This window comes from Meleagris gallopavo, chromosome 8 (genome assembly GCF_905368555.1).
Source record: "Meleagris gallopavo chromosome 8, MGAL_WU_HG_1.1, whole genome shotgun sequence".
Classification (NCBI taxonomy): Eukaryota; Metazoa; Chordata; class Aves; order Galliformes; family Phasianidae; genus Meleagris; species Meleagris gallopavo.
Genome location: NC_139411.1, coordinates 10702801 through 10723877, shown reverse-complemented (window position 1 = coordinate 10723877; position 21077 = coordinate 10702801). Strand labels below are relative to the sequence as shown.

Below are 21077 nucleotides of genomic sequence, written 5' to 3'. Positions count from 1 at the left end.
CAGACAGGGCAGAGAGAGCCCAAGCACAGCATAAAACCCCTAAGCTGAACTGGAGGCAAAAAAAGGCACTCATAAACAAACCTTTTAAAATCCAGACCTGCAGTAATGGAGGGTCTGGTCTGGAGGGGCAAGAACCATCCAGGAGCATCAGTGCAATCAGCAGAAGGGCGAGCTGCAGCAATCAGCGCCAAAAAGGCAGCGGGAGCCATGGTGGGGCTGCAGGGCCAACGTGCTGTGCGTGTGTTAGGTCTCTTTGTTCTGGTCCCTGCCTTTTTTCTTTTCTGGTGCTCATGGATTTTAGGGAATGCTGAAGATTCAAGCAGTGTTTGCTCCCTGCAGCTGGCCAGGGGGACTGGCAGAGCTATGGTTTCTTCCACGGTCTGAAAAGAATGCAATGAGCTGAGAGAGCGGGGAAAGGAAGGAGTTATGTCCTATTTCTAGAAAAAGCCTCAAAAGCACAATTCCTCCTTTCTCCTTCCTCTCTTTTTTCCACCCTTTTCCTGTTCTTTCCCATAGAGCTCTCTTGCAGGCACACACATCCCGGCCTGCTCACCAACAGCTCTCCAGTGTATTATCCCTGTCTCTGAAGGAGCTGCACAGGCAGATTTAGGAGAGGGCTTGCAGTGCCCATGCCATTCCCCACCCTAAGCCTTCCTGGACGCCCTCTGGAGCTCTCACCGAAGCGCATTAACAATTTCAGACAATGCTTAATGTAGCATCACCGCACTACAGTATTATAATTACATGCTTGTATTAACGTTTATCCACAAAGATTTTCATCAGCAAGGAGGCACTCGCATGTCACTGGCAGACCTCGAACCCTGCCTGCAGGCGGAGGAGTGATGTGGTGCCGCTCAGTGTGCGCTTCCTCCAAGATATCCGTGTGGCATCTTTGGGGCCACCTCTGATATAGCAACTGGAGGTGATGATGCTCTTAAAGCCAGCAGAGTGGGCGTGAGGCTCTGTTCCCATTGCAGAGATGGTCACATCTCAGCCTGGCAAGCAAAGAAGCAGGGATTGGTTTAGCTCATGCTCAGTGCTTAGGAGCAGAGATGGAATGGCGTAGGTCTGGTACCCCCAGGGTACCACTACTAGGGGCTCTTCCTTGCAACTAGCTCTGAAACTTTTAATCTGGTGCCAAAATATGGTAGTGTCAGGAATGTTGCTGTTCCTGTGACATTTTCTGGCTTCCCCACCTGCGGCCAGAAGCAGTGATGACTTGCCTATGTCCTCCAGAGGCTGGTGGCTTTATCAGGTACTTCTTTCCTTCTTCACAAATAATCACAGGTCTGTATGGTTAGCACAGCCATAGTCAATCCGCTACTCCTCGCTCTCTTTTTGGCTTCAGCTGTTGTTCTGTTGTTATTTCCCAGACCTCACCACCACTGTTGCCTCTTCCCAAAGCTAAGAGTCAGTCGGACATAACGGGGGCCTACAAATCCCTGGCTTCAACCAGATTACTCGTTTCCCTCTTTTTCTGAGGATAAATGGCTTGCTCCACCTATGGTCAGCAGCGAGCAGGTGGTGCTGTTTGCTGGAGCGAAAGGCACACTACTAGCTCATCAACCAGAACAGGGGACAAATGTATAAGCGTGGTGGCAAAGCAGGCAGGTTTCCATCCATCTGGCCAAACCGGCGGTGGGAGGAATGGTGGTTTTTCTTGCAGGGAGGTGAGAGAGGAGCTTGGGGTGGGAGCCTGGAGGAGCAGAGACAGGCTGGCATGGGGAGGAGACTGTGAGCAGGAGAGCACCCGCAGCTCGCATGTATGTATTTGCAGTCTGCTGTATAAATGAATGCCATACCTAATGATTCGTGGCTATTATTTGAAGGGCCCCACAGTTACAGATTTATTTGTCGTTTCTTGTAATAACACCGATGATAATGAATTCATTTGTATTAATGCGGGTGTCTTGGACTTCCATTGATATCCCGCATTAATTAATGTACCATTAAAATAAAGTGTCACCCAATTAATATCAAGTGGAAGCAACACTGCCAGTGTCCTGTCATTAGGGTTTTGTTTGTAATTCATTGTACTAGTGTTCTGCTAATGGCAGCTGTTTGCCTGAAGCTGAAGAAGTACACAGGGCTGCTGTGGAGCACATCTGGAGCACCCCTGGACCAGCAGCTCCCCACCGGGCTAACAGAGGGCAGCAAGAGCTGGGGGGAGAAGTGCTGTGGTGCTCCCTGACTGGCAGGTTTTCCTGTTGTTCTAGTTTTCCTCTGACTTTCAAACATCTCATTGGGCCATCTTGTCCTCCCAGTCTTGCTCCATCTCTGCCCATCTCCTTGACAATGGATGGAAAAGCAAAAAAAGGTATGGGTTTTCCACCTCAGTGGTGCATACCTTTCTTGCCTACCCACCTCCCAGCCTCTGTCCCCCTACATATCTCCTAGCCATCTTCTAGGTAACTGAGAAAAATCTCAAACAGTGGACAAAGTCTTGCACTTTCTCAGCAGGAGCCCATTAAAAAATACATTCTCCTTTTGCTATTCTTTGTTTATAATTATGTTTTGAGGGCGACATGCTTGCTCACTGTGTTGATTTTGAATTATTCTATGCATCAGTTAGTGTCACAGGGTGCAGCTATATGGCTTAGAGGAGGCATACTTTACTCCAACTCTGCCACCCTTTCCAACCAAAATCTTTCTCTGGTAGAAAGGTGAGAGAGGGTGGATCTTCTCTAACCTTTGCCTTCAGAGCACCCAGATCGCAGGTATACAACTGGAAGACGTTGATGGTCATGGGCTTGTTGGTGATTCAGAGGGAGAGAATAGGGGTTTGAGGTTTGCCAATGCCACTGCTGTTTCTTCGGCTAGAGGTGTGCTGGTAGCTGAGGAAATGGAGGATAAGGCACAAGGATGTGATTTATGGCCTGATTACAAGCATACCTGTGGCTTGCCTCTGTGCATGGTGGTATCTTGGGGCTTTGCAGTGAGGTTCTGGGGCAAAGTACCTCACTTTCCTCACCCTGAATTCCTCTGCTGAGAACAAGCCTCCGACCCGCACGTGGTGATGAGCCAGCCGGTAATTCAGTGCTGGCTCCTCCACCGCATCTCCTCCAGCTGTGTTTATGGTGTTCTCAAAAGCCCCTCAATTGAATTATAGCTCTGTGGTGGCCGCTTGCCAGTGTCAGGCGATAATGAGGGAGGTCACTTAATAGAGATAGCGGCAGGGGATACATATTAACGAGAGCTGATTGAGAGGTGGGGTGAATTTCAATCCAAAAAAAGAGGGGAAAAAAGGGAAATTATCAGGTTTAAAATCAATTTTTGAAATTGGAAATTGCTTGGCTCAGGCTAGCAGTAATGCAATTAATAAATGTAATTAAAAGCGTAATAAAGAACAAGGGAATTGGAAGCCCGTGTGCATCCGCGTGAGTGTTTGGAGCTGGCAAGCCTCAGGCTGGTGGCTGGGGGAAGGCAAACCCACAGAGCATGGCTGGTCCTTCTCAAGGCAGAGCCTGCAGGAAGCGTGTGGGGAAGAGGGAGCTGGGGTTTCATCGTGTGGATTCAGCTCCCAGCTCTACCACTGGGATGGTTGGCCTTGGGCAAGGGGTGCCGTGCCTTGGGATGGGAGGGCATCAGCATGAGGGACTCGGGTTCCGGCAGTGGGATTTGGGAGCAAATGTGATGGAGAGAGGGAAAGGAGCTGCTAGAAACAGCATCAGGGGAATATTTGAGTGTAATAGGTTGACCTGAGATGTAACATGATCAGCCAAGCGTCTCCTAATGGGAGCGGTCAGTGGGAAAAAAAAAAGAGCAGGCCCCAACATACGGCCCGCGAGGTGGTTTGGGGGCTGGTGCTGAGATGGCAGCATTGAGAGCCCCACAGCCCCAGCCCCTTCGCATTGCCTGCTCACATCTCATCGACCTTCAGACAGCTGCTCGGCCAGATTGCCTGCCGTTTTTACACATTATTTGCATTGGTCCGGCGTGCGCACATCCGCATCCTAATCACTTCCACCAGCTTCTGCTGGGTGACTTTGCCCTGGGAGGTCATGTGGAGGTCCTGTGCATGGCCAGATGCTTGAGAAGGAGCTCACAGGGACCCGAGCCTCTTCCTTTGGGGTTTTTAGCAAGTTCCTCATGTATTCATAGCAAACGGAGGGAGGCACAAGTGGCCTCGCAGCCTCAAACCCCATGTAGATGCTGCAAGTGCAGGAGGGGATGCGGGGCGGTCAGAAGCAGTCCTGCTCCCCTTTGCCCTCCTCCTCCTCCACAGGAGGCGTCTGTCTGGTTATTTTTGTCTCACATCTGCTGGCATCGTAACAAAGATTTAATGATATGACACAATTTTGTCATTAGCTTTTTTGTTGGCTTTTTTTTTTTTTTTTTTTTTTTTCCTGTGGCAAGCTTCATTGTTGGCTGCTGGAGAGACAGAAGAGCTTTAAAAATGACAAATCTAGGGGGCCAACCTGGGAAGCTCACCTGTTTGCCACAAGCTGCTCTAGGCTATCGTCTACCCGCATTTCCTTTTGGCTGGACAGAACGGATAGCATTTGATATTTTTGCCTTTCGGTGAATTAAGCATAATCAGGGTTGATCTCTGTGGTGGAGGAACAGCCATGAGGGACGTGCAGAAGAGACCCGTAAATGGCCCAAATGCTCAGAATGCAGAAACACAGCCCGTCCTGAGCAGCCCTGAGCTGAGCGTGCCAATCGCATCTCCCTGGGCCGTGCCCTCCACTTGTTATTTCTGATCAAACCCAAAAAGCAAGCCAGTGATGTCTATACAGATGTTTTGCTCCATTGTTCAGATGATGGGCCACGTCTTTTGAGAAATAAGACGTCAGCCTCCTGCTGAGCAATAGCTTGAGCCTGCTTGACCCAAAAACAGCAAGAGGATTTTAAAGATGTATTTGTGCTGCTTTGAAGGCAGACAGTCTGAAATGTATGTAACATCGTGCACAGGCACTGACAGCACCACGGAGACCCTGCTGCCTTGAAGACCTTCTGCTCATCTCCTGATTCTCCCAGCACCGGGTGTTCTTTGCCTATGCTTTGCTTACCCGCAAGCATACTGGTGTCCCCACTTAAGGCCCCCTCTGTGTTCAGCCCAACGGACACCAGTGACTGTTTCCCTGGGGCAGCAGGTCTTCATGCAGAGCTGATGCTCCGCTTGTATGGATTTTGCTGTCCTGGCCAATGAAGAGACCTGGTCAGAAAAGCTATTATAAAAAATAAAGCAATGGCCAAGTCAGAGCTCAGGCAGTGTCACTGGGATTTGCCACCTCCATGTCCCCCCCCCCCCCTAGAAAGCTTCTCCTTTGGGCAAGGGGATGAAGAACTCTTCTAAGCTTGCTCTGGTGCTATTGAATAAAACACAATGCCGAGGAAATCAGGCTCTCCCGTAATCAGAGTGACCAGAGCGGATTTGCATGTTAAAAGGAGTGGCTAGGGGCACTTAAAAAGGGGAAATATTCATCGAGCCTGGCTTTATCCTTATGAATATTATTAGTGCAGGGGACGATATGTCCCAGACCTCATTGGTACAAATTGGTGTCTGCTCTGGCCATTCATGTTTAATCTGCAGCACTCTTCTTCCTGGCCTTGGTAGGAACCTGAGCAGAGGAATGGGTGGAGGGAGGGATGAAAAGATGGATGGATAGAGAGATGGAGGGAGGGGTGGATAGATGGATAGATGGAGAAATGGAGGCAGTGCTTGGCAGGGCTGTGGAATGCCTCAGGTCTGTTACACCTGGTAACTTGAGTTAGCCCAAAAAGGGAATGGGGGGATGCATAGTTCTCCCTGAGGAGGTGTACTGTGAGGGGGGGTGGGATGGTCAGTGAGCAGACACCCACCAGCACCTCTCCACAAAGAGCCTCACAAGCCCTCTAAGCTCCCTGCTTGCACACCCCAGCCGTAATGCACAGAAGATGCAGTTCGGACTCTGGGCTCGCAGGGATCTGGGTTAAGTGTGACAAATAACGAGCAATTGTTAGGCAGAGAGCAACAGACTGCTGGGATAAATCGGCCTGGGAGGTTGTGATGTCTCCATTGCTGGAAGGCTCTAAGGATGGAAATGATTTAGGTGCAGCGAGGGAGCGGGTTTTTCTTGTGAGGTGCCTTCTAGCTACATCTTTTATGCTTCTGTGATTGCTGATCACAAAAAAACTTGAAGGTGCTTTAAAAAATAATCCCAGGCCGTGCCCTGCAAGGCTTCTTTTAGCAGCTTGATTTAAAGGGTGGAGGGAAAAAAAAAAATAAAAAATTTAAAAGGTAGAAATCAAATGAAAACTCGGTGTGGGAACTGCAACCTCTCAGTGCTTGGAAGAAGTGACGCCAGGCTGTGTGCGAAGGGCAGAGGTGTTGGAGACGGCATGGCAAGATCCTGCGGCTTTGGAGCTTTTCTGCTATTCGGTTCAACCCAATGAAGTAGCACAAGGGCTGGACTCGCTCCTCTCCCTGCCTCCCTCCCACTCCTCGGCAGCTTGCGATGCTCCTCCTTGGGCTGAGCAGGAAAAATTGAATAGGAACAAACTCACAATAAGGCGCAGAGGCCGGTGAAGGGGTTGGCAGAAATAATCCGTATTATCCCAACTGGTCCTAACCAGCCCCGAGGCTCCTCGCTGCTGACCTTTGCTGGCTGGCTGGTAGGTCGGAGCTCTGCATCACCTCCTCACGGGGCTGTGCACATCTTGCAAATGTACCTCAGTGCCCCCCTGTTCCCCCCAGCAAAACCCTTTTGCTCGCCATCCCTGCCTCTGCCCTCCCGGAGACGAGAATATGCATTTAAGATTTGCATAGGAACATGCAGCTGTTCCGCCAAAAATGGATAATTGTTCTCCCCGCTGCGAAGTTAAACAATAAGAAGTGCCAAACTGCACTTGCCGTTGCTGATTTTGTGCACTCAGCTGCATATTTTATGCATGTAGATTAGTTACAGATTTATAACAATTTAACTGCTAATGTCTGAATTAATCGGGCCAGGTTGTAGTTGCTGTGGAAACTCTAACATTAGATTTTATGTAAAGTTCTGTGTTGCATTGAATGCATTTTGGAGGCCGGGGGTGGGGGGGCTGTTTTATATTTAATGTCTTATAGTGAAAGCACAAAGTGAATCGGCACTGAAAACAAAAGTGGTTTTGTGCAGAAAACAAGCTTCAGCAAAGAGCCAGTAATTTTTCTGGAAAGTTGTGATGTCTGGGAAAATAAGGGTTTGTGATAGAAGTGCCGTCTTGACCGCAGCTGTATAACTATGATTAGAAGTGTGCAACAACTATTATAGCGCTGCGATCCTGTAATAAAGAGAACAGCTGTACAACTTAGAAACCTCCTCAAAATACTGGACTGAAGTTCTTGGCTCTCTGGATATTGGTTTTGGTGGACGATGGAAATTGCTGATGTGCGTCTGATGGGAAAACAGGTCAGTGCACAGTTTTATCAATGTATTTTTAATTCTAATTCCAGAACACTCCGGTGGGCACTCCAATTTTCATTGTGAATGCCACGGATCCGGACCAGGGGGCGGGTGGCAGCGTGCTGTACTCCTTCCAGCCTCCATCCAGCTTCTTTGCCATCGACAGCGGCCGCGGCATCGTGACCGTCATCCGGGAGCTGGACTACGAGGTGACGCAGGCGTACCAGCTCCAGGTCAACGCAACGGTGAGCCTTGTCCTGGCCACACAGCTTCTCTGCAAACTGCTAAATCACAATTTAGGTGCTAGGTGCATTTGGTGGGAACATTGGAATAGAGGGGATGGTGAGGGAGCTCTTTGGCTTATTTGGAGCCTAGGGCAAGGTGTGCAACACTGCTGGCCAATGGCTACCAATGGCCACTAGTGGCCGAGCTGCCTCCAGCACTAAGCGATTTTCACCCAGGAAGGCTCTAGGGCAAAGCATTGCCTGGGTCGTTTCAGATCAGCTCCTGGACATAACAGTCTTCGAGGTCTTTTCCCACCTACATCATTCTGTGGTTTTTCACACATCAGAGGCTTTTGCATGAAAGAGAGTAGTTCCTCTGTTTGAGAAAACCAGGCTTCTTTGCTCACAGCTACGGTCACTAATCAGCTGATGACATTGAAAAGCAAGCATATGTCACAGTATTTAAGACCAGGAGAGCCCATTAAATCCTCTGCTATCATTCCTCGTGCATCCTGGCTTATTACAGCTGGATTCACCTGCACTGAACCTGCCGAGTCTCGCTCAGCTATAGCTGAGTTCAAACCTCAAAAGTTAAAATTTTGATGGGTAGAGTGAGTTCCAGAAGGGGACTCATGGGAGAGACTTTCCCAGGGAACCACAATGTCACATTCATGCCCCACCATGGATGGAAGTCTTCTTTGCTGGGGTCAGCTCTGGCAGCAGCTCAACAGGAAGGCAATTGCTGAGAAGCACCGTGCAGGCAACTCTGTGTGGTGGCTCTGTTGCAAGTGAGGAAGGTGAGACACAGTCCTGCAATCTATCTGACCAACTGCATGCTTGGGAAAGGGGGGGGGAACCCTCCTGCCCCCTCCAGGCAGCTGGCTGGAGCTCTTGGAGCATGTGATTTAATCAAGATCATTGTCTTGCTGCACAGCCACGTGTCAGAGGGACAGGGAGAGCTGTGCGCTTCCTTTGCTCTTCACGGCATCCGCAGACTGCAGGGCCTGAAGCAAACACCTCAGCCTTTCAGCTTCATCCCTGCATGTTCTGGCCTTCTTCTCCAAAAGGTTGTGCTTTTTTCGTGAAATATTTCTCACTATTTTAAATACTCCAGCAGTGAGTTCTCCATCTCCCCCCAGTAAACACTGCAATATTTCACTGCTTTCACAGCTGAGAAACATTAAATTCTTTGAAGTTAACTGTCTCACCACTGTCTCCAGTCTTAGTATCTGATGGTGTCTGCCTGAAAAATTGGTAAATGGCTCACACTGGGCAGTGCTTTGCCAGTATCAGCACAGAGGCGTATTGGTCACATCAGTTTTTGCTTTACTCCCGTCCCCAAATTCATTTCTGTGTCCTCCACCCCTGAGATGGAGGCAGCAAGGATACAAAACTGGAATGGGAATGTAAAACACACTTGGCTTTTTGTGCTCTCTGTAATGCTTAACCAAAATTTAAGAGACAAAAGGGAGGGAAAAAAAGCATTATCTGAAGAAACGAAAGACTTCAACTTGATAATGATAACAGCAGAGTGCGAGTCAGAAATAAGCATCAATCCAGGCCACAAACGCTGAGGCCTGCAGGTTAAGAGGATAATGTACAAGCTGTGTTGTTGAATACGGTTTAAATTAACATTAATCTTCTGGCAATCAGTCCTTGGCGCTATTCAGAGCCATTTTGCAGAAGTGTGTGGTAACCTCTAATGGTTGCCTTTCACCACAGTGCTTGATTAGGGGGTAAGGAGAGATTTATTTCCTTCCTTTGTGCACTGCCTGTTCTGTTCTTGTCCTTCTAGCAAAGGGCTGTGGATGTTGGGTTGGCTTTTAGACACCCATGGGATGAGACTTAAGCATGAGGACACTGCCAGGAGTAGCTGCAGTGAGGCTGTTGGACTGTGCCGTGTCCTGCACATAGAGCTCCAAGCGTGCAGAGAAATTGGCCTTGGTGGGTCCTGAAGTGTCCTGATGGGATGTGCTGACTGCCCCTCCTCTCCAGAGCAGGTGCAGGCATCAGGACCCTCCAGCTCTTGTCAGGCAGAAGTGTCCCATGTTGGACCTGCATTGCAATTTATGTTTTGAAATATTTTTTAAACAAGATGTTGCTTCTTTTCCACCCAAAGCATGATGGAAAATTAAATTGGTGCTTGCTGTATATTAAAGGGGCAAATTCCAGAAAGAATTGCATATTGTATTTCAGCTCAGAGGAGTTGCAGTGGTTGATAATTCCAGGCGATTGCTTGAAAAAGAAGTGATTGCCTACACTACTCAGATTTTGACCAGCCGCAACTGTGAGAGAGTTTACGCTGTGGAATAGTTCTGTTGTTCTAATAGAAACCCTTTCTCGCCCTTGTTTTTCAAGGACCAAGACAAGAACAAGCCGCTATCCACTCTGGCTAACCTGGCCATCACCATCACAGATGTGCAGGACATGGACCCCATTTTCATCAACCTGCCCTACAGCACAAACATCTACGAGAACTCGCCTCCGGTAAGGGCTGCTTCCCTCCAGTGCACCAAGGGGTGATGGGACAGGGTGTAGGATGGGATGCACAAGGTATCCCTAAACTGCTGGAAGAAAACCTCCCTTTTGCAGGAGTATCGGTCTGTCCTTCCATCACTGGTTTGTGTTGTTAGGGAAACAAGTCACAAGAAAATGCCCAAGTGGCATCTTATAAGGGCAAAATTTTGAGGTTTTAGGAAGCATGAAACCAAAGTAAAACATTTTCTTGAATGTTTTTTCTTAAATGTTAAGAAGGTTTTATGTTTTTCTTAGCGCACACTCACCTCCTTTCCCCCTGGCATCCACACATGCCATTTCTAATAGAAAACTTGAAGAAAAATGGAAATGTTCCTGAAACGAAGCAGTTTTGAAAATGCCAGAAAGATCAGCCATTTCAGCACTTTGAGTCTTTTCCCCCAGGTTTTACCAAATTGATCCAATCATTTCAGTTCTTCTGAAATTCAGTTTGTCAGCAAACTCACTGGTTGTGGAAACATCTCTCCATCTCGAAGTGCAGCAGTGCCTTTCTTCTATGGGGAGCGCAGTGGGCAACTTCTACTCCTGTGAACCAAAACATCAGCCCTAGTCAGCAACACCCACCTTCCCACATCCCATATCTTCACCAAGAGGGCAAATATTTCTGTGCGTGGATGATGAAACCTTCTGTCCTAGAATGAGACAGCATTAGGCTTCCACAACCACACGTCCATCCCACATGGGATCTGTTGTGCTGGATCTGAAACACCTGATGGCTCATTTCATGTAGTGGCAGGGTGGACTCCATCTCACTTGAGTTTCTGCCTTTTTATGCACTTTGGAGCAAAAAACTCTGGCTCTGACTGCTCTGAGAGTGCTGGATCAATAGGGCTGAGTCTTACTGTCAGAAATCTCACCATCAGACAGCACATTACCCATCTGCCAACCCAAAGATGGCCAAAAAATGGCTTTATGAATTACCTTCATGAGGTTCAGTGCTGTTTAGTATTTCTGTTGGTGGTCAACATGAGCCACAGGGAAAAGAAAACACTGCTTAGATCACTCTTAACTGCTGGGAGACGACATAGCCTTAGATGAAATTATAGAAATGGAAGTGCTATGAGTATCAAAAAGTATGGACTGCATGGCCTTCATGGAATGACCTGGTGTTCAGGAAAGGAGATCTCACTCAATTTAATGGCATTTGCTGAGCTGGAGACAAACAATCCATTTAAACAACGTGCACCAGAGTTATTCCCGGGGTGTACAATATTTATGGTTGGCAAAGCAGCAAATACTCTTTGCTCAACCCAAGATGGGAAATGAATGAAACTTTATTACCCCACCCAATTTCTCTTGGCCATATGCAGCATTTCTAAAGGCATCATGATTGAGAAAAACAAGGAAGAAAAGCAGCATTTGGGTCCATCTCACAGTCTTGGTTCCCAAAGGGACAGTGTGATGAGTACAGTTTGTGCTGGCTGACCTTCTCCCATCACTTTCTCCACCACTGCTTGGGGGTGAGGGAAGTGGGAATTGAGTGAGGCCCATTGCTGAATGTGGCCACTGCTTTGGAGGGTCCAGACCAGGACCAAAGACCCATCCTTCACGGGAGACATCTCAGCATTTGAAACAAGCACATAGTCTGCTTGGGGTTTCCATTTGGATTTTCTGGTGGCAAGTTTCTCCACGGGAGCTCTCCTCATCATCTCACCTTATCACCTGAGGGAGTGTATGCCAAATGGCTCCATTCTGGAAAGGATAACAGCGTATTTGGGTGAGGCAACTGGACTCAGCTGGCTTCTGCCCCAGAATGGGCTGCCATGCAGTTGATTTAAGCTGACAGCCGTAGTGCTTTTGTAAAGTGCATTTGTGGGGACGTTTGCCACACTGAGGACATCTTCCAGCCCCAGATCTGGGGACGGAAGAGGCTTCTTTCCACACTCTCTCCCTTACTCCCTTTTTATCTGCAGTGCACAGCATGTCTGTGCTCCTCTATCAATGTATCGGGCGAGAATACCTAATCTAAAGTGTATACATTACCTAATAAAATCCTTCTTATTTGGGATTATTGCATCAAATTTTAATTTCCTCACTCGAGCAACAGCATGTCAGCCAGCCCGTCAGTGAAGAGCCGATAGAAGGTGAAAGGAGTGGATAAACTGCAGCAAATTACTGCAAACAGATCTCTATCAACCCTTTGACTGGAATTGACTGGAATTAAGAAGTGAGAAATAGGATTTTTGCCTCCGAATCTACCGTGGCAGCTTTCCGAGGTGCTCCCCCCTCCGCCAGCTCCTCCTGGTGCTGCGCTTTGCCTTTCAAGTCCCTAATCCTGCAACAGAGGAAGAAGAAAAGGGGGAAAGGGGAGAGGAGTGCTGCAGTTTCTTTGCCAGGCTGGGAACTGGTGGCATAACTGGAAGCACTCAGGGTTCACACTTCTTCAGGCATGGGAAGGAAAGAAAATATCTTACAGGGCCAAGGAGGAGGATGCAGCAAGGAGAAGCTTTGCTATCTCCGGAGGTGTTGTGTTTCCTCCTGTGCAACTGGTTATCATCCTAAACTGCCTAAGGTGTCTCTCCCAGAGCACTCAAGGCTGTTTTTTCATCGCTGGGTTCTTTTAATGCATCCATCATCTCACCATCTGCGTAAGCTGGATAGCATCACTGATGCTCTAGAGAAGTTAGTACAGGCTGGAGAAGAGATGCTGAAGGTGAGACCTGTTCTTGGACATTGGCTGATATCTCACCCAGGCACCCTCTCAGCTTCACTTTGGGGTGAAAGAGGAGGAATCCACTCTCTAAGAGATGAGCTGAGGCCACTGAAATTTTGATCCCACATGGAGACTTGCAAAGGCAAGGGAAGGGCAAGACCAGTGGTGCTCAGTCTCAAGATCAGCAAGTGTGTTCCCTTGCAACAGCATGGTATGTATCCATGTAAAATATCATTAAAGCAGTTTTAATTCTTCAGCACCAACCCCTCCTCTCCAAAAACTCATTGGGTTAAAGAAATAACATGGAATCAGTGCTATTTTTGCCCTAGAGTCTCAATAGCTCCGAGTTAATTCTTTCTTACAATATTTCCAGCCCATCAGTGTGAACACTTTATTAAAAGCTCAGGGTTTTATTAAAAAAGGATTGATTTACCCCTGCCCCTCTTCAAAAAACTCTCAAACTTTGTTTGGATAATGTGCCATTCTTTATTTTCTTTACCTTTTTTCAAGCGTAGTCTCTTCCAGGTTATTACTTTTCTAAATCTTCTCCCTCCTTCCCTAGAGGGAGAGAGTTATTCTGCTCCAGTGTTCCAATTTATACCCACCACTTGCTTTAAGAAGTGCCAGAAATATCTGGGAGACTCCAAGAGCCAGAGGTTCATGCCATGGATTGCTGGGGCAAGCTCTGGGCAGAGCTCCTGGCCCTGGAGGGTATTCTGGGATTTCTGTGGGGAAATGGAAGCCTTGCTGGATGTGTTTGGTTTGTGGAGTTGAGATGGTCCAGTGCAGGGGTGCAACTTCTTCCACCTTTGTCGTGCCAAGAATTAGAAGAAATAACATTGTGATCCAGTAGGATTTTCAGAAGAGAAATTGGAAATTGGGATATGGTTGGTGGGAAGTCAATCTTTGTCATTACATGATGGCACTGACTGCGGGTTTAGCTCCGTTTTGTGTGTTTGGTGAGCAAGGCACTTCCTGACTGTTGTGGCTTCTAAGAGATGTGCAGGGTCAAATTTTGCATCTTTCCTTCTCCATGTCTCATTTCATCTCTTACCGAACCAGAATACCCTTTCCCAATGAACATGCTGAGTGATCACGCTCTGAGGCCACACTGTTACTGTTCACCTTAAAACAAATCACCACCGCCAGCTAGGTGAACTGCCATTCCACCTGCCCTGTGGCACTGCTCCATCCTCTTCTATAGAAGGTCCAGACTGATCCTAAACGTGATGTGGATCTGCCGGCTGGAAGCCCTTGCGAAGGAGTTGGCAGTAAGGACAGAAGCCAGCTGGGCTGTGAACAGACACCAGAGACAATCAGGTCCCTGCCTTGGTCCCAAAAGATGGCATCTAGGAGCAAAAGAGAGCTCAGATCCACTCTGGCACGTGTTCCTCAGTCACTGGTGAAGCGCACCTCATCCAGAGGAGGGGCTTTTGGGTCTTCGCTAATGCTTGGCAGTTGCCGGAGCCCTGCCTCCTCCTGCCTTTTTTTCTGCCCCTCTTCTCCACATGGCCTTGCCCTCCATTCCACATCTCTTGATTTGTTTCCCACTGGTTTGCTTCCCCCTTTCCTCAGGCTCGTTTGGGAAGGACAATTACTGTCCATGATTTAGAGGCTCGTCAGCAGCTGCTGAGGTTTGCCAGCCGAGTGCTGCTCACAAGCCAGTGCCCTGGGATTTACAGCTCATGTTCAGGGTTAACAGCAGGTACATAGTTCAGGAGTCTATTGAAGTTAGGTTTCAAGGGGCAGATCTGCCTGATACTGAGAGCTGGGGACACAACAGGTCCCCACTCTGCTACGGTGGCCTTCAGCTGATGGATGGTGGGGAAACACAGTGCTGCCTGCTGCTGTGCTCCCTTGTTACATATGCAAACGCCTCAGTTGACATTTTCTTTGAGGGCAAAAAAATATATATTCTTTTTTCACTGTTTAATAAACCAATGAAAACAAGAACAGCTGAGTTGTAAATTTTTTCACACTACATTAATTATGTGCATGTGGCCATGTTTGTATTCACAGGGGCTCGCTGCAGTGCGGCAGGGGAAACACAGCTTATGGAGCTGACAGGGTGTGTGATAGTTTTATTTCAGGAGCTAAACAAGGTTCGTGGGTCAGATTTGGGGGCTCTCAAGGACCTTGCTGCTGGGCTAAGAAGCAGGCTGATGGGCTTGCAGAAACCTATGGGCAACTCTCTGTTGCCAGTGCCCATCCAATCTCCTCCATCAAAGGTTAAAATCTTTGCAGCTCCCTTAGGCTCAGTCCTGCTGGTCATTCCCAAGGGTGGGTGAGCAGAGCTTTGCTGCCCTAACATCGTTTCCGTTTCCTGCAGGGTACCACAGTGCGGATGATAACGGCCATTGACCAGGACAAGGGCCGGCCCCGTGGCATCGGCTACACCATCGTCTCGGGTAAGTCATGGCTGAGAGTGGGAGAGGGGTGCCTTTTGGGGTGGGCATGGTGGTTCTCAGGAGCAGAACACAAGTGAGACACGTTGCGAGGGCTGCCCTGAAGCTCAGAAGTTGCTCCCCAGTGTGTGTGGGCATTGATTTGGGGAGAATGCTCACACGCAGTGGGGCTGGCTGGCAGCTCTGTGCATAGAAATAGTTTCCTGTTTCACTCCCATAAAGCTGGGCTGCTTCACATGCTCCCTTAATCGAAGCCAGGTTCAAGGTGATCTCACCTTGGCTTTCAAGTCCACTGATCCCAGCTACAAGCGCCCAGGTCTGCCTGCCTTTGAAGAAGCAAGGATTATTTATTCCTCTAATTCCCTCTGCAATTTATTCTAATATACCCAAGCACAAATTAAAGGAGCGATTCCCTCAGATCACGTGGATCAATCTGAGCAGAGAGCAGCGGGGTCCTTTTTCTTTTCTTTTTTTCTTTTTTTTTTTTTTTTTTTAACTTATCCAGGCCCTTTCTCACTGGGGAAATACTTATGTTTATGCTCCTCTTTGGCTTTCCCATGGAATAGCCCCATTGTTTCTTTGCTGGGAGTGGGGGGACAGATAGACAGCGGTACCCAGAGCCAGCCCGCATCTTTTTGCACATACTAGCAGCTTAATCCTGCCTCAGTGCCGCCCAGCGGGGAGCCGCTCCCTATCAGAGTATCGTGCAGAACACATCAAAGCCACCGGTGCTCAGGCTGCTTTGAATTTATTTATTTTGCTTTCCCCAAGCTGACAACACAAACCGGTTGGGAGATATCTCCCATCATTGCCATCCCCCCTCACCCTGCCTCTTGGTTGCAAACTAAATCTGATTTTTCTAAAGTCAGTAAGGCCATGAATGCCATCTCACCTCTACTTAAGATGTTCTCTTAAAATCTCCACCATTTGCCCATCTTGCTCAAGAAAGACAATGCTACGCTCTGGTCCAGCAATGGGAGCGGACTGCTAGTGCACCTTCAAAATCCCGCTCACCCCAGGCACGTGGTTTTTTTGGCCTGCAGGTAAAGCCTAATTAATTTATCATTATCCTCAGCCATGATGGTAAAGGTCAGCGAGCAGATTTTGTGCCTGAGCTGGTAAATTTTTATGGCAATTTTGCAAAAAAAAAAAAAAGCAGTCTAACATATGGGAAGCAGGACGCAAATTAAATTAGAAACCAACCGTAAGCAAAAGTGAAAATGGGCAATGGAGGCTGCAATTAGAGAGGGCTGTGATGGGGGCAATTTGCAATGCTCCCACATGACAGTGGCACAAGGTGCCAAGCTTGAGGGCACAGGGCTTTCACACAACCCAATATTGGCATCTCCTTTGAATATACAGTAGAGGGAGAGTCACAAAGCAACCACCAACCCTTTGGAATGGGTGTGGAAGGCATTGGCTTGCTTCAGAGATAGGACATGGATATTAATTTGGAATTGCTGCTGTCCGGCTCAGTCACAGCCATGCTTGGGATATAGTGTGGGAGCCCTTATTTACGCAGCCATCTCCAGGCACAAGGTCCTCCTGTGACAGCACAACAATAAAACTAGAAGATTAACCATAACCACATAAAACAAGACTGAAAATCTAACTGTGTGCCACTGCCTTACAAGGCTGTTAACCTGAGATCAGACAGGAGAACTGGTCTGGGTAGTGGTCTGTGGGGGTGCCTCAGGGAGCCATGTCACCTGTGGGTTGGTGATGCTCAGCCTCTGAGGTCAGGGCTCCATTTGAAGGACAGATAATTAATCCCAGGCAGTAATCCGCAGCTCCTTTTTGGAGATTTATGGAGATAGCCTCTGTGCTGGGGACTCTGCTCTGCCTCATCATCTTTCATGTCCCAGTCGAGCGGGTGACTTGTGTGCCACGACCTGCTCCAGATAAGACTGTTCATTGTGGGAAGCTCGTGGCTGGAAGGCAGATTGATTTCCTGGTGGCACCAACTGGTGATGGGAGAGCAACAGAGCTCTCCTAGGAGCAGGATTTTTGTCATGTATTAAATGGGCTGTGCTACTAAAGGGCATTATCGTAGTGGTTAAACCTGAGGGAAGAGCAGTGTCTGCCAGTGATGCCAGATTTCTGGTGCAGCAATGGATGGGCACGAGGGCAATCCACACCTCCCTAGTGAGACTTGGGAAGCCCCGTAGGAGAAAAGGGGAGTTCTGAGCAGCTGTGCCCACGGCTCCCCAGAAGCATCATTTTTCCAGAATTGACTCTTTAAGGAGGCTGGTTCCGTTGCCAGTGAAGCGCTCTCATCCTAAAGCTGGAGCATCCCGAGGGAAGCAGGAATTAAAAATCATTATTTGCTCGATGTAACAGAAGTGTGAGTTACAAAAGCAAGAGGGAGGCGTGTCTGAAGATAACCATTCTCTGGCTTTCTTCTGTTCTTGCTGCTAAGGAATAAGAATCTTTCTACCAAATTAGCATGGGCACTCTCAGGATTTGTTTCACACGGACCTGGCTTGTCCACATGCCTCCCTTCCCAAAGAGCATCACAAAGCTCCAAAGGGAGGTCAAGTCCCACCCCTCCTACTTTTGACCTTGATTAATAAAGAAAGGCAAGGCAAAGCAAACCATTTCCTTTAAACCAGGCAGCAGGAAGAATCCTTGGAAATACAATCTGCTGATTTTAACATTCCCAACGCTTGGCCGTGCTGGTTTTTTCCCACATCAGGATTGCTGGGTGAACTGCTGGGGTGTTGATGTCCCCATAAATCACAGCTGCTGGGAGGGCCTTGCAGCATGATTTAAGGGCAGCCGTCACCACAGAGCACCTCTGGAGGAGGGCATGCTGATGGGTGGGAAAGTGCCTGACGCCAAGCTATTCATCACCGGCTGTTTTCCCACCCTGACAGTGCTCAGAGAAGAGGTGGTGGCTGCAGTCGTACCCTTGGGTTTCCTTGAGTTAGTGTTGTGCTTTGGCTCTGTCGCAACCCAAGGATAACTGAGGTGCAGAGGGGATGATGGATATTTGGAAATTAAAACTGTACACTCCCATTTATGTGTAAATATAAAACTTGGTCTGTGTTTGATTGCAGGGATCTTCTCTTTCCCTGCCTGTGATTTAATGTATATTTGAAGCGCTGGTAACCACTGGATGAACCTGTGCTCTCTCTCTTCATGTCAGAGATAATAAGAGGTTCTGAGTTGTTCTGTAGGATGAGAGGTTTTCTGGAAGGTGTTGATCCCAAAGATGTGGGTTTTAGTTTAGAATCTGGTTCAGTTGTCCTGGACGCATCACTGTGCTGTTTCCTGTTCTCCTTGTGTGACCGCTTGCTGCTTTTAGCGGACTCGGAAATCCAGACCAATAGCTGCTAAGAAGCTTTTTCCTTTAGAGGAATGACTGTGGTGGTCCAAGCTTAAGTATCCTGTAAATGACAAGCCTGGGGTGAGGCACTGCCCTCGTCGTGCTCTCCCGCCTATCTCATGGGGCAAAACCTCAAGGTGAAGAATGGTCGCGGCAGCTGATGGACTCTTCAGACGATGATAACTGTGTCTGTTGCTGACTCTGTGAACCACATCCAACAGCATCTATTTCAGCGCTGAGGAGCCCTGACAGAGCACATTTGGACTAATAAATTACCGGGCGTGAGGTGTATGATGGGTTCCCCTTTTGCAGCTTGTGAAAGTCATTGGCTGCGAGCAGGATGCTCTCTGGCATGAGCTGACCTGCATGGCCAGGTTGGCAGCGTAGCTGCATCCCTCCTGTGGGTGTGAGCGATGCTCAAAGGCCAAAGGGGCAGGGAGGAAGGAGGAGATGCCAATATCTTCCTTTCTTCCCTTTTTTTTTTTTCTCCTCAATCCTGGAGTCGTGCCACCATTTCTAATGGCCTTTTTAAACAGAGAGAGTTGGCTGAGGGCAATTAAACATTACGTCCCTCATCTATAAAACCCCTCGTTGTAGCAGTGTTTCTTCGCGGTGATGCCTGGGCCACTGTCCACTCCTCAATGAGCCTGGAAGAGCACTGGGAGTGGGCTGCTGCCATCCATCTCTTCGCTCCTAACCCTGCACCAGCTGCTCCTTGCCTTCCTGGCCATGTGGGATGCAGGACCTTCTGCTGCCTCTGTACCCACACCACCATTTCCAGTGCTGGTTGATATCTCTTAAACAACGTTTATATTTCTGTCCCGAAGCATATTCCTTTTTATTGTTGTTTTTGCCTTTACTTTGTCTTTTGGGATATTTTCAAGCATCAGGTGCTTTGCTTTTCCTCTTGCTCTGTGCTCTAGTTTGCAACCCACCCTGTCCCCATTCCTCCATCAGCTCCTGAGCCACACACAGGATCACTGGTGCTGAAGAACCACTCTGGGCATGGGCTTGGGGTGGAGCCATGGAGAAAGACAGTCAGTAGGAGCGTCGCTCAGTGGGTCACTTTTCTTCAGTGCTAAGGCAGCCACAATTGTCCCTGCCATTATCCCATGTCGTTAAACAAGTGTGCAGATCTCATGGTGGAGACAGGAAAGTCTGTGCCATCCGTGTCATCTCAGAAACAGGATTAGCCAGGGTCTGGGCTCAGCTGAAAAACCCTGCAAAGATTCACCCTCCCTCCATGCCCTCTGTCTCTTGTCTCAACGTTGATACAAAAGCAGCAGGGCATTAGCCATAGCATCAGGTCACCGCCACGTAGAACTGCTGGCTTGCTGTCCCCATGGCCACCACGGGTGTGCTGGGACTTGTGGCATGCAAGTGGGTGAAAGCTGATGGAGAAAGGGAGGGGAGGTGGAGCAGGCAGAAATTATCCACAGACAGAGGGCTGAGGAGAAAGGCAGGGGGGAGTGAAAGGCAAAATTGGCTATTTTTATCTTTCTTTTTCTCATTGCTATGAGAAAAGGGAGGAAATGTGAAGATGATTAGAGATTTTTGCAAATGCCTCTGGGGATGGCGCACTGTTCGGCAGCACGAGCTCTTTGGCAGGGCTCGTGGCTGGAAGCGGAACGAATGGCTGCTTAGAGAAGCACTGTTGGCAAAATTTCGGATGTCCGCAGAGGAACGGGGATGGGGCCACCTCGCTCCCTTCCCAGGCTCCTTTGCAAAAGCAGCAATTCTCTGTGAGCAGACAGAAGGAAACCCTGGAGGGTACCAGATGTGTATCTTCTCCGTGAGCAGTGGTTGGGAAGTTGAGCCAAAGCAAAATCTCTGATGTGCAGCCTGAGAGAGTGTCAGATCACTCCTTTATTCCTCTAGCTGTCAAAAGTGCCTGTGGATACCATATTTTTATTACAGTCTATATCAGGGGGTGCATATCAAGATCACCCTGATACGTAAAACCTACCACAGCCATGTGGCATCCGGGAGCATTTAAATTCTTAACAGGGCAACTCGGTGCATCCTTCAAGACAGGCGAGACAGGCAACAGGAACAACAGGGTTTAGTGGTGGGGATGGGGATGGACTAGGTGATCTGAGAGGGCTTCCAACCTTAAAGAATGTGTGATTCCATACCCCTCTGAGCTGCTGCTGGTACTGTAAGAAGCCATGCATGGGTTCATTAAGCTGGATGGCACTCAGTAGGCCACTTCAGATGGAGGGAAAAGAGCGTCAAGGGCAGAAATGGGGGAGAAAGTTGTTACAGCTCTCAGGAAGCGGCCCGGGAAGGAGAGTGGAGAGCAGCAGAACTGGTGCCTGCATGCCAGCATGCAATCTCCATGCTCATCACTAATTTAGCAGCCACCACGGTATTGTGTCGGACCGGCATCGGGTATCCTGGGCTCCAAGCACCAACTGCTTGCTTTTGTTTGGAGGGCAGAGAGAGAACCCGTGACTGTCACAGGGGTATCCCCAGTACAGGAAATTCATCCTTTCAGCATCTGCTGGCCGAGAGACTCGAGTGTCACCTCAGTGCTCCCTCAGTGTCTGTTTCCAGAGGAGGAGCCAA

At 48.6% G+C, this 21077-nt stretch overlaps 1 protein-coding gene across 1 annotated transcript in view; it reads left to right on the top strand.

Moving 5' to 3' along the window:
- CDH23 (cadherin related 23) overlaps positions 1 to 21077 on the top strand; it is a 123234-nt gene that overhangs the window by 44244 nt on the left and 57913 nt on the right. The window contains exons 6-8 of the mRNA XM_085230199.1: positions 7415 to 7609; positions 9947 to 10075; positions 15106 to 15184. Coding sequence (XP_085086325.1) covers positions 7415 to 7609; positions 9947 to 10075; positions 15106 to 15184 — 403 coding nt within the window. The remainder of the gene's footprint in view (positions 1 to 7414; positions 7610 to 9946; positions 10076 to 15105; positions 15185 to 21077) is intronic.